The 12920-nt window shown below is 44.6% G+C and overlaps 1 protein-coding gene across 1 annotated transcript in view; it reads right to left on the bottom strand.

Annotated features, from left to right (window-relative positions):
- LAMB1 (laminin subunit beta 1) overlaps nt 1-12920 on the bottom strand; it is a 74064-nt gene that overhangs the window by 53354 nt on the left and 7790 nt on the right. Inside the window, exons 5-7 of the mRNA XM_078442557.2 lie at nt 6125-6313; nt 5973-6036; nt 2063-2265 (exon numbers count right to left, since the gene is read on the bottom strand). Of these exons, the coding sequence (XP_078298683.1) occupies nt 2063-2265; nt 5973-6036; nt 6125-6313 (456 nt within the window). The remainder of the gene's footprint in view (nt 1-2062; nt 2266-5972; nt 6037-6124; nt 6314-12920) is intronic.

The following is a 12920-nucleotide window of genomic DNA, read 5'->3' as shown; positions in this document are numbered from 1 at the left end:
ACAGGAAGGAGCAAAGTTAGAGATGCAACCTGATGGCCAGGTTTTCTCCACAATCAGTGGAAGCAATAAACCCCTTTCCTACTAATCCGCATCTCTAGCTCAGCGCAATGAAGATTTGTTTTAATTCTGTCCCTCCCTGAAGGGAGTTCTGTCTTTTTGGTGGCTTGAACTCCCATCTCTAGGAACAGTTCCTATTATATAATGGATACTCAATATATATGTCACTGAAGTAGGGATCAAAGAACCCAGATGAACAAAATCGGTCACTTAAAAATTAGAAAACAAAACAAAACAAAAAAACAAAAAAAGCCCCACAAAACACAAAAACTAGGTACTTAAGAGTTAAAAAAAAATCTATGTCAAAAAGAAACTTATTATAAGAGAAATCAACAAAAGTTATAATGCAGAACTAAATGTATGCATACCACTGGAAACCAACTCACATTACTGCAAATTTTACCACTAAGTCACAGAACAGAATGGGTTTTTCTGCTTCTTTTGTTTTGTTTTTGACTTCAGGCAAAGCACTTCATTTTTTTTCCCCAACCGAAATGAGATTCAAAATATTAATCATTTGCCACATTCACATTTGCTTTTTTTCTTTAAGAAAGGAAATCTAAAATCTTGGGGGAAAAATATAAATTATTTTGCTTTGTGAAGGGCCTAGGATGCACTCTTTTGCACTGTGTCTCTGGCAAGATATGCCTAAGCCCCTGAGGCACGTAAATGATAAATTCTTTCAGTCTACCAAATATGCATGTACTTAGGCACCTCACCTTAACACTAGTTTCTACAGAATGGAATTCAGGAACAGGACAGACAGGTCCGCCCTGGACTCACCTTGACAAGAGTGCAGTGAGCAAAAGACTAAAATCATCTCATTACAAGCTAGTTTTCTGCAGACTGAAAAACAGACCCAAAGCACATGCCACAGGACCCTACAGTGTCTGAATTAACAGCATAATGTACGGAGACCCGTGACAGTGACGGGCCTGTAGGACTTAGCTACATGCCAGGCTTGTTATCCTGCAAAGTAAACATTATCTACCTAGCATTCCCTGAAAGATGTAGCAAGAGATTACAAGGACAGGTCCTCCCTTGAGGCCCCATTGAAAATGCCACTTTATCTACGTAGCAAATATTCTAACTGGAGCGAATGAAGGCGGAAGTTTCAGGCAGCTGAATACACTCAATCCTGGACCTTCTTTGATGAGGACTAATGATCTTTGAAAAAGCAAACGGCAAGTAAGGAAGCCTTACACTCTTCAACGAGGGAGGCCCAATGTCTAATGGAAGGAATCCTGAGGCAGAGTCCAGGAGGGTAAGATTTGAATTTCCATCTGCCATTTACTTAGGGCCCTTTGGTGAACTATTTAATCCCTGCTCTCTTCTTACAAGGATAATTGGCTGAATAAATCCTGTTTAGCTGTAAAATCCTGTGGGTCTATAAGAATTAGCAGTTTACTTAGAGACTGGTAAAATAACCCCGACTTTCTCCATTTGGCAAATCATCCAAACCCCCAATTTTTAGAAGTACGTAGTTTGCCAACACGTATATTTGGCATAAAAGTGGGAAAAGAATGAAACTAGAAGAAATATATAAAGAAACAAAGCCCATTGGATTCCGAAATCATATTTCGTGGTTCCAGGTTCAAATGTCCAGGTTTTCTGGACTGGGATCACTTTATGCCTTGTAGCATAAAGATGGGGGTGTTTGTGGTGTCTAATCTTCCCTAAAGGAAAAGAAGATGCACTGGCTACGTAGAAAGCTTTTTCCTCCTTACTGACTACAAAAAAATATCTATTGTAGTAGCAGCTTGCTGCAACAATTTCCCCAAACTAGTTCTTCGCCCATGAAATGAAAAGCTTTTATATTCTCACAGTCTAAGAACGTTAACAAAGAGAAAACCATCAACCACCAGTAATGGCGGAAAGAGCTCCAAGTCAGTCTGGAAAAGTAAAACCCCTAGAAATTGTGCAAGGTTTAAGGTAAGACGAGATTCAAATTGCTTTCCGGAATCATCTGTATGAAGGAGAAAGCCCCCCCACAGCACTCACTCACCATTCCTTCTACTTCTTCATTGATTCCATCCACAGGGGCGCATTCGCTGGCATGACCGTAGCAGAAGCAATTTCCTCGAACCACCATATCATAAACTGCATAGTAATACTTTTCCCTGATTTCCATCCGGGAATCCAAAAGGTTATCTCCCAAAGTGTGGAGCTTCACAAACTTGATTCTCAAGTTGGTGATTTTTAAGAGATCTACAAAGGTCACCAAGAAGATGAAAAGTCTGATCACACAAGCAAGACTTGTTTTGCAATTATACAACACCTCTTCTCTTTATAGAAAGGCACGGCAGATAAAAATGCCGAAGTAAAGGAAAGGTTACCCCCTTGTATGATCTAGATGACCATGCTAGTAAAGTTTAACAAGTATATCAAGACTGTGAGTCTCTGGAAGAAAGAAGGTTTGCTGCCTCCTTACTAGTTTAGTAAGAATATCTATTCTGCGACAGATGTGCTTGCAGACTGTTTCAGGAAAAAGCGCAAAAGCAGAGAAATTTAAGAACACGGCTGCAGGACTGCAAGAACCCACTGGCACAGAGTAATCTGAACCATCGCAATTCCACGCGGTGCCCACAGCAACTAGGGTCGGTCTCAAAATCAGAGAGTTCTATTCAGGTAGGAGGGGGTTGAGCGGCACACTCCAATTGTCTTCATTATTGTAAGATAGAACGAAACATTTTTGTGTTTATTTTTGGAGAGGAAAATACTCTCTGAAATTTCCCACCACAAAGATGAAATCCAAGTTGCTAAAATAGATTTAACACTATGGAATAACTACTATCCAGGGACAGAAGGTCTCCACCAAATTTCTACACAACGTCACAGTCTCCCACTTTTTTGTCCTAGTTTGCCATCCACAGCGAGGCATAGGGATAAAGGAGCTCAGTATCAGGAGGTTGGGCAAGTTTTTGTTTTTTCCCCCCTAAATGTAAGTTACTTGTAGATCAATTTCTCAGATCTTTTCTTCTCTCTCCTGGGTCTATAGATGAATGCTTACTACAGAAGCTGGCTAGCAATTACATTCTATTAGTAACCTGATAAGCCAGAAGCCATTCAACCTTCTCTACCAATGCTTTCATCAATTACTAAGTGGACCCTAAAACACCGATGAGTCCATCAGTCCTCCTATGCCCTGTGTAGCCTGAGGTTTCTCCCAAGCTTTACTTTCATTTGGGCTGATACATTCTCATCAGTTACAACAGGGAACAACCGAACACGGGGTGTTGGCCCCACGCGTCAGATATATTCAAAGCCCTGATACAATTTTAACTACTGAAAATCTATGCAGAGCTTACAATGAAGACTATAGAAATAGCCGTGGGTTGAAAGAGAAAGTCCATGAGTCCATGCATTAAACTTAGGCTCTTTGTAAAAATCAAACACAAAACAGAGAAACCGTGGTACGACTTAGCTGAATGGAATTTATGAATGCCAACGTTTCCTCCTGCACAGAACGAGCACAAGCGCCTATTGACAAGAGGCCAGACAACAAAGCTGGAGAGCAGCTGGAGTATTTAGAAGCCCTTGAACTGATCTTTGTGGAAGGCCTCAGAAGAGCAAATATGCTCCTTCCACTCTCTCCTACCACAGTTAACAACAACTAAGCCTTGTATATTGACCGCTGTTGTATACTGAGGCAAAACCACTTGTGAAGAGAGTCTCTGAGCTCTCCACAATAGGGACGATGAAAGAGACGTTGTTCCCGCGAGTACAAGGTCAATCGAAAACGTGATCAGTTAAAATGGACGCCTCTTGAATTTTTCTGAGGCCATTTAACAATGAAAAACAAGGAACTATAATGGCAGCCAATTTTCCAAGTCCCACAAATTTCACCCAACAAGGAGCAGACCACGAGTTCCTCTAGGGCCCCATGAGGTGTTTGTCCTGGAGACCATGTGGACGTTTCTCACAACTGGATTTGGAGAGCAGGGAGGGCAGGCCTCACAGAGCTCACTCCGAAATGCCAGAACTGGATGTGCCATTAAATATTTGTTTCACAATAGAATGAATGAGTGAATTACAATCCAGAGACAGTCTGGGCCACACGTAAAATTAATTTAAGTGGGGAAATAGCACTTGTCTGGCAATATTTCCTGGACGCTTTCCCTTCTACTCTTTCATGCTTCATGCTGGGAGGTTCCATGGCACCGTGGTTCCAAACAAGGCCATCCTCAGTGAGGAAGGAGCACCAAGAATCGGTCCTGCCTCTCTGCTCGGCGGACTACACCTTATCCGCAGGAGAGAGAGTCTCATCCCTTCACTCTGAGGAAGGGGACTGGGTCCACGGTGAGACCCAGGCCGTGGCTGATGGCACCATCATCAACAGCAGCTTCTTTGACTCACTGAACACTTTCCGTGTGTCAGGCACGTTGGAAAGTCGTTTACAGAACTCCTTTTCCCTCCATAATGACCCTCAGGTCACCATTACTATCTCCACTGACAGATGAAAAAACAGAGGCTAAAAAAAACCCAACTATAACCAGGTTTAAGCAGGTTATTTGCCCCACGTCACAGAGCTAGGATATGCTAGAAATGGGATTTAAACCCAGGTCTGTCGGACTCTGAACTCTTTTAAGTAGTTCACATTTTGCCTCTGAAGATGATCGAAATGTAATTTTTTAACAGCAGAAGTATGGTTGTTAAATGCTGGAAAGAACTCTAAATTTAGAATCCTAACGTATGGCTTCAGGACCTGCCTGACACTAAATGGTCATGTCACCACATGCATGTTATTCTAACTCTCTGAGCCTCAGTTTGCTTATCTGTTAAATGGAAATGACAACCGCCACCTTACTCAGCATATGGAGCATGGCTGAGACTTTGGATTCTCCCCCAGAACTCTCTTTTCTTCCTTTGATAGTAAGAACCTTAGGCAAGAGTGTGAGAGGGCACATGGCCGCCTACCTAGAGAGGTTTCCCAGTGTGCCTTGAGATAGGGTCATGTGGCTAATTTTGGCCAATGGGATATGGATAGGGGCCACGTACAGTTTCCATGTTGCTTGCCCCTCTCTTCCTCCCATCTTTTAGGTTGGGACAATAACATGGTAGGGTTCGTCCAGCCCCAACCATGTGGATAATGACTCTAAGACAGAAGGGAACTGGGTTGCTAAGGTCGCCAGATTTAGCAATAAAAATACAAGATGCTCAGTTAAATTTGAATTTCAGATAAATAGTTAATAGTGTTTTTAGTAAAGTCTATCCCAAATATGTCACATGGGACATAGTTACACCAACCCAAGTATTACATGGGATATCCTTGTAGTAGTCACAAGCATTACGTGGGATACAGTTATACTAAAAAATAACTTGCTATTTATCTTCAATTCAGATTTAACTGGGCGTCATCCTGTATTTTATACAAGTAGGTCTACTTGTATCATCCCTCTGGATGATTTCCTAAGAGAGAAATAAACTTCTATGTTATTTGACCACTGTATTTTTGGGGGGACCCTTTGTTACAACAGCTTAATCTATACCCTAGTTTATATGTATTTTATATATACATATACATGCATATGTACATGTATGTACATTCTATATATATATACATACATATATACATATACGTGTATATGTATATATAGAGAGTACACATATATAATATATAGTATAGTATATAATATAGTGTGTGTGTATATATATATATATATAATATATATTATACTGAGCAATAAAATAAATAAGGTATTATGACGAGCATAATTGTTTGAGTACTTAGGACATAAACCTTTTTGATTCCTGCCAATTTCAAGAGCCTCTGATTGGGTACTGCGAAGAAAAAAAGGAAATAAAGACGGTGGATTTAGCACTGAATATTTAGATTCTGTGTAGCAGTGCTCTGGGTAAGAGTTCTTCCGTGATTGCGGTGTTCCATCAAAGCTGTTATGTGAAAACAAGCTTACTCTGTATCCTCGGACTATAAGGATCCTCTATTCTGAACGCGGGATCTAAAGCACGAAATATCACCTAAAAATAGACAGAAGAGTAATGGGTATTTTTGCAATGATCAGAAAGGATTTGTAAATAGAATGTAAAACAAAAACAGCAAACAGACCTCTCCTTCCGTCGAGGGTTCAATGTCAGAATAGCGGGAATCACAGATTATATCATCCACTTTTTTCATGGGGCCAGTTGAAATGCCTGGAAATGAGCCCTCACAGTCATAGGCAAAGTATCTGTACACACCCCAGGTTTTCCCGAAGTCAGACGATCGTTCTATCAGCATCGCGGCCGGACGGAATGTCTAAAGGCAGGGCAGAAAAGGCTCATTTGATGTTTTGCATTGGTGATCTGCATTTCTCAAGAAATCTCAGACAAAGGTATCACTCCACTGTGCAGCACAAATGCTGACAGCGTGGGGTTGGTATTTCAGACTGTGGCTGGATTTCAAATACTTCAGGCTGTTCCATGGAGACTCCTCCTGTAGGAAAGGGTCTAGCCTTGAAATGTTGCGCTTTCTCCCACCCTGAGAGAGATTAGTAAACTGTTTCTCTTTAGGAGTGGATTATAACCAGGACCCTACAGTAAACAAGCTTTGGTCTAGTCAGTCACCACCCATAATTGGATTGGCTAGTTTGAGTGTTTGGTCTTCATTCATTCAGCAGTTGCACACAGACACCTGCTCACTACCGCGCGGTGGTCCACATGCTGTAGACGGCCCAATGAAGCGTAGATATAGGTATAAATCATTTACAACACGAAACACCAGAGTAGAGCCTCATGCAGTGTGCTCAGGGAAAACGAGAGGAAGGAATGACTAACTCAAGAAGCTGGGGAAACCTATAATTCCACTCCTGGCTATTCCATCACCCCAAGAACTGAAAACAGGGACTCAGATGGGTGCTTGTACACGAATGTTCGTAGCAGCACAATTCACAATGGCCAAAAGGCAGAAACAACCCAAGTATCCATCAAAGATGAATGGATAAGCCAAACATGGTATATACATACGAAAGGATATTACTCAGTCGTAAAAAAGAAATTCTAGTCCTTCCTACGTCATGGATAAACCCTAAAGACATTACACTAAGTGAAAGAAGCCAGACAAAAGGAAAGACAGTATAGGATTCCACTTACAAGGAAATGTCTTGAATAGGAAAGCACATAGAGACAACAAGTAAGTTAAAGGTTACCGGCGGGGGGGAGGGGCCAACGGGGAGTTATTGCTTAATAGAGTAGAGTAGAGTAGAGTAGAGTAGGGTAGAGTTTGTATCTGGGGTGATGAAAATGTTCTGGAAACAGATAGTGGAAGTGGTTGCACAACACTGTGCAACATATACACCTAATGCTACTGAATTGGATACTTAAAAATGGTTAAAATGGCAAATTTTGTGTTAGGTACATTTTACCACCTACACACACACACACACACACACACACAAGCCAGGGAATGCTTCAGAGAGAAGACGGCATCAGACTGGATCCTAAAATGGTAGGTGTTTTCCAGGCAGGGAGTGAAGGTGGCTACACATGACAGAAGAGGTTGACTAGGGCAGGGAAGTAAGGAATTTGCTCGCCACGCTAAGGGGTTTCCTTTATTTTTACACCATGAAAGGGGAACACCAGAAGACTTAAGTGGGCAGAATGAAATGATCAGACTACACGTCAGAAAAATAACCCCGTGGCACAGCTATAAGACATGGAAAAACAAAACAAAACCAAACAAAAAACAAGAGACAAGGAAACCAACTGAGAGACAGAAAAAAAAGACGAAGGTCTTAACTCAAGCATTACAGTATGGGTGGATGGAAAGGATGCAATCAACCGTCTGAAAACTTAGTGAATTTAGCCAAATATAAAGAATTGCACTTGGCGATCAATTTGGTTTCAGTGGAAAGGGACGGAGAGGAAAGAACCACGGGTGCTTGAGTTTGAGTAGCGGGGGCAACTGTGGTTAAGAGCAAAGCCACAGAAGAGAAAGAAGCCATTTGGTTTTGGACTAGCTACATGTGAGGGGACATCCACTGGACAGACAACTGGAAACAGTGGTCTGGCACCCAGCTGCGTGAACGGAGCTTGAACCGTGGATCTGGAAATCACTGTTGGCATAAAACACTTGACACCTCCAAATATAGAGGGTAGAATGTCCTCCCAGAGAGCAAAGGGCAAGATGAAGGAGCTGCAATCATTGCTCCAGAAAATGCATCCACACAGGACTAGACAAAGAAGGAGAGTGGTGCCTGGAGCTTTAATTCCATTATGTCATAACCTTCTGTTATGGGCCGAACGGCGTCCCCCCAACTTCTTATGTTGAAGACCTAACCCCCAAGATCTCAGAATGTGATTATATTTGGAGACAGGCTCTCTGAAGGATTAATTAAAGTAAAATGAAGGGCGCCTGGGTGGCTCAGTCGGTTAGCCGTCCGACTTCGGCTCAGGTCATGATCTCACAGCTTGTGAGTTCAAGCCCCGCATTGGACTCTGTGCGTACAGCTCAGAGCCTGGAGCCTGCTTCTCATTCTGTGTCTCCCTCTCTCTCTCTGCCCCTCCCCCGCTCGTGCTCTGTCTCTCAAAAATGAATAAATGTAAAAAAAAATATTAAAAAAAAAAAAGTAAAATGAGGGCTTAGAGTCCACCCAAATCCCATGTGACTGGTGTCCTTCTAAGGAGAAGGAATTAGGAGATGGAAATGTACAAGACAAGACCATGTGAAGATAAAGACAGCCATCTACACACCAAGGAAAGACTGAGGCCACAGGAGAAACCAACTCTGCCCACAGTTCAGTCTTAGACATCAAGCCTCCAGAGCCATGAGACAATACATTTCTGTTGTTTAAGCCACTGAGTCTGTGGTGCTTTGTTATGGCCACCCTCGGAGACTAATATACCCTCACGACACACTTTTCCTACAGTAGAGGAAAGAGGCTCAGACACCTTAACTGACCTGCTACCTAAAGGCAGAGCTTAGATCCCAGTCCACGTTGAACTTGGCCCAAACCCATCTTTCTGCCTCACTGGCTCATAGCATAATAGCAGGCTGACAAATGGAAGTCAGAGAGGAAAGAGTAAAAAGACAAGAATCCTGGAAACAGGCAGGACAGAGATTTCGGAGGGTGTGGTGGAGGGGGTGAGCTGGAAATAAGAGATGAAGCAGAATGAGCACTACCATTGGGCACAGGCCTCGATGCCACAGAAGGGGGTACGTGCACCTGGGAGATGGATGGCACATTATGGCGGAGGGAGAACAGGCCAGGTGAGCCGGCTGAACAAACCCATCCCGGACACATGCTCACCTCCGAGTTAAAACCAATGTTGGAGAGAAATCGGGGTGATCACTAATGGTGAAACTTGTATATCCCCAGACATACTTTGCCTTCCTTAATAATCCTGATGGTCTTCTTCACTGATAAAAGGAGACAAGGGTGGGGCGCCTGCGTGGCTCAGCTGGATAAGCGTCCGACTTCAGCTCAGGTCATGATCTCCCGGTTCGTGAGTTTGAGCCCTGTGTCGGGCTCTGTGCTGACAGCTCAGAGCCTGGTGCCTGCTTTGGATTCTGTGTCTCCCTCTGTCTCTGCCCCTCCCTAGCTCATGCTCTGTCTCTCTCTCTCTCCTTCAAAAATAAATAAACGTTAAAAAAACAAAAAGGAGACAAGGGTTAAGAAAATGAAAGGTCACGTTTTGACAGACTCTTTGACTTACTTACTAGGTACTTGAATTTTTACTTTTTTACTTATTCAGGAATAGAAGAAAAGGATATTTTATTAAACTCCAGAGCATGAGATGAAGAATTTGAAAGTAAGGGGGGGAAAAAAACCCTAATCACTAAGTCAGCCAAGACAAACTCACCATGAGACCTGCCTCCTGGGTGGTGACATCTGGGGACAGACTAGCCTAATGTCTCTGTGTCACAAGGGAGCAGAGAGGAAAAGCCTTACAGGCAGTTCTGGCTGTGCTTTCTCTCCCTCCCTTCTGGAAACTCCTGAGTCCCAAAGGGTCACTGAAGAATTATCCAATTTCCTGTGGATTTCCAGAGCTGTTGGAAACCAGGACAACACTTCTATGTAGAGAATGGAGGCCCTTCCCACTCTTCCCTGAGTCTCCAGCGTGCTCAGGACTTATACTGGTGCATGGCCACCTCTGATTTTTTTAATGTTTGTTTATTTTAATTTTTTATAATTTTTTTAATGTTTATTTATTTTTGAGAGAGAAAGAGAGAGAGAAGGAGACAGAGTTTGAGCAGGGGAGGTGCAGAGAGAAGGGAAGACACAGAATCCGAAGCAGGCTCCAGGCTCTGAGCTGTCAGCCCAGAGCCCGACACGGGGCTTGAACTCACGAACTGGGAGATCGTGACCTGAGCTGAAGTCCGACGCTTAACTGACTGAGCCACCCAGGTGCCCCTTTAATTTTTTTTTAACGTTATTTATTTTTGAGAGAGAGAGCGAGTGCGAGCGGGGTAGAGGCAGAGAGAGAGAAGACAGAGGATCCCAAACAGGCTTTGTGCTGACAGCAGTGAGCCCGACCCGGGGCTCGAACTCACTAACCGCGAGATCATGACCTGAGCCAAAGTCAGGCGCTCAACCAACTGAGGCACCCAGGCGCCCTGCCACCTCTGAACGTCTACTAAGCAGAAGTGCTATGATTCTGGAAACATCTGGCTGCCTACAAAAGCAAACCATGTATACGTTACATGAGCTTCACTAGCCCATGAAAACCCAGTCCACTTAGCAAGCAGCCATCTCCACGGCCACTCCACGGGTGGTGTTCTTCACAACTCCCACCCCCCCCCCACCCCCGTCTCGCTACTGTCACTCTATCACCACCCTCCCGCCTGCTCAGCTTGGACATCCAAGTGATCTTGGATTCACCCCTTTCCTGCTCTCCCTTCCACTGCTCTGCTTCTCATCTTCCCCCGATTCGGGGCTGAACTTTTTTTTTTTTTAATTTTTAATGTTTATTTATTTTTGAGAGAGGGAGAGGGAGGCAGAGTGCAAGCAGGGGATGGACAGAGAGGGAGACACAGAATCTGAAGCAGGCTCCAGGCTCCGAACTGTCCGCACAGAGCCCGACGCGGGCTTATGACGTGAGATCATGACGCTTAACCAGCCAAAGTTGGATGCTTAACCCACTGAGCCACCCAGGCGCCCCCGTGGCTGAACCTTTGATCCCAGAGGGTCCAACTGACGACTCCCATGGAAAGTGGGCAATGATTCTCAAAGGCATTATGAGTGGCAGGTAACAGAGCTGGCAGCAAGGGCATATACGTGATTTGCAAAAGCTTTTCTGGTAATACTTCCAGGACGCCTGGGTTGCTGGGGTGGTTCCCTCCTACTTGAGAATCAGGCCCGGCTCTGCATTAACACCAGCACCCTCTCAGGTGAGCCCCCCGTTAGCACAGACTTCAACAAGGGCCTCCCCACGCACCGTCAGTTCTCACTGTCCCACGCCCTCCTCTGTATTTCGCCTTGGCCATCTTCCTGAAATCCAGTCTCATTTCCTTGTCAGTGGCTCCGTTTCCTATATAATTAACACCCCTCAGCCAGGAGCCGGGGACTTTCTGATTGTATGTAACCTTACTTCCCTTTCCCCCTCACTGCCCTGAGCTCAAGGCTAATCTACGCTGAACAAACTCTGCCTGAACTGTCCACCACCAGAGCTTTGCTCTCAGACGGTTTCCTCTGCCAAGAACGGCTTTTCTTCCACCTCCTCCCACTGAGATCCTGCTCACCCTTCCTGGCCCAGGTCACACACAGTCCCAGACCGCTCCTGATGAAGCTTTCTGCTTTATCCCAGACTAAGATTACTCTCCCCGTCCTCGGTGCTCCTACCGCACATCGTCTGAACTTCTGCTAGAGCTCTTAGCACATTCGTGATGTAAGCTATCTGCAAGTGTCGTTCACCCCCCGGGGCAGTTTCTTACAAACAGAAGACAGTTGAATTCCTTTATGCATGTATTCATTCAGTAAATATTTGTAGAGCAATCACTACCTGCCAAGCATCAGCAGAGAGAAGAGCGATCATATTCCCATTATGTGCCAGGTGGCAAGATTATGCCTATTCCAGAGCAGAGGGCAAGGTCACACGGCCCTTGAATGTAGGTGACCTTATTCTTCCCACTCTCCCTTCCAAAGAGGAAGCCAAAGTTCTGGCCACATGTGCCAATAAGGGGCAGGATGGGGATTTATCTCCAAGTCTGTCCAACCCCATAGATGTTGCTTTTTGCACAGGATCTAAAGCCCAGAGGTTGAATTCTCTCTCACTAACTACAGTCTGACAACCTGTACCTATTCTTCTCGTCTGAGTTCAGTCCCCCTGCCTCCTGTTTTATCTTCAGCATTTGTGTGCAGAATTTCATCGATGGCCCACTGTACTCAGCTGGATGAGTAATGACAGAGTGTGTACCCAAAGGACTTGGATGTAAGCAAACTCAGAACTTCCCACGTATGTGAACAGACGCCCTTTCCAAAGGAAAAGCTAGGACCATCAACACGAATAATGATAGTTTTGTGTATTTTTAGGTGTCACATAACATGAAGGCAACATCCTCATGCGTGGTTGAGTTTTGCTTCTAACCACCAAGCAGAGGGCATGGTCAATGATGGGAGGGGGCATAGTGTCGAGTTGCCTAGGGAAAGCCCCCTACCCTCTCCGCCAGTATCCGATGTCACAGTATAAACCTTCCTCCCCAGCAGCAACAGCACTTCTGGGCGGGGGACTGAGGAGAGGGGCTCAGGCCTGGGAACCAGCAGTCTACATCCTTCCTGTCATATTCGGACTTCCACGCCCACCTGTGCTCTTGGCCTCCCAGGCTTTGGTGGAGGACACGGTGGGACTTTCGTGGCTACCTGCCCACATGCTAAATCTTTCCCTGGCACCTTTTGCTAACCTGACGGGGTACAGATAAGGCCCCCAAC

This window comes from Panthera onca, chromosome A2 (assembly GCF_046562875.1).
Source record: "Panthera onca isolate mPanOnc1 chromosome A2, mPanOnc1 haplotype 2, whole genome shotgun sequence".
Lineage (NCBI taxonomy): Eukaryota > Metazoa > Chordata > Mammalia > Carnivora > Felidae > Panthera > Panthera onca.
This window is presented reverse-complemented; position numbering and strand designations above follow the sequence as displayed.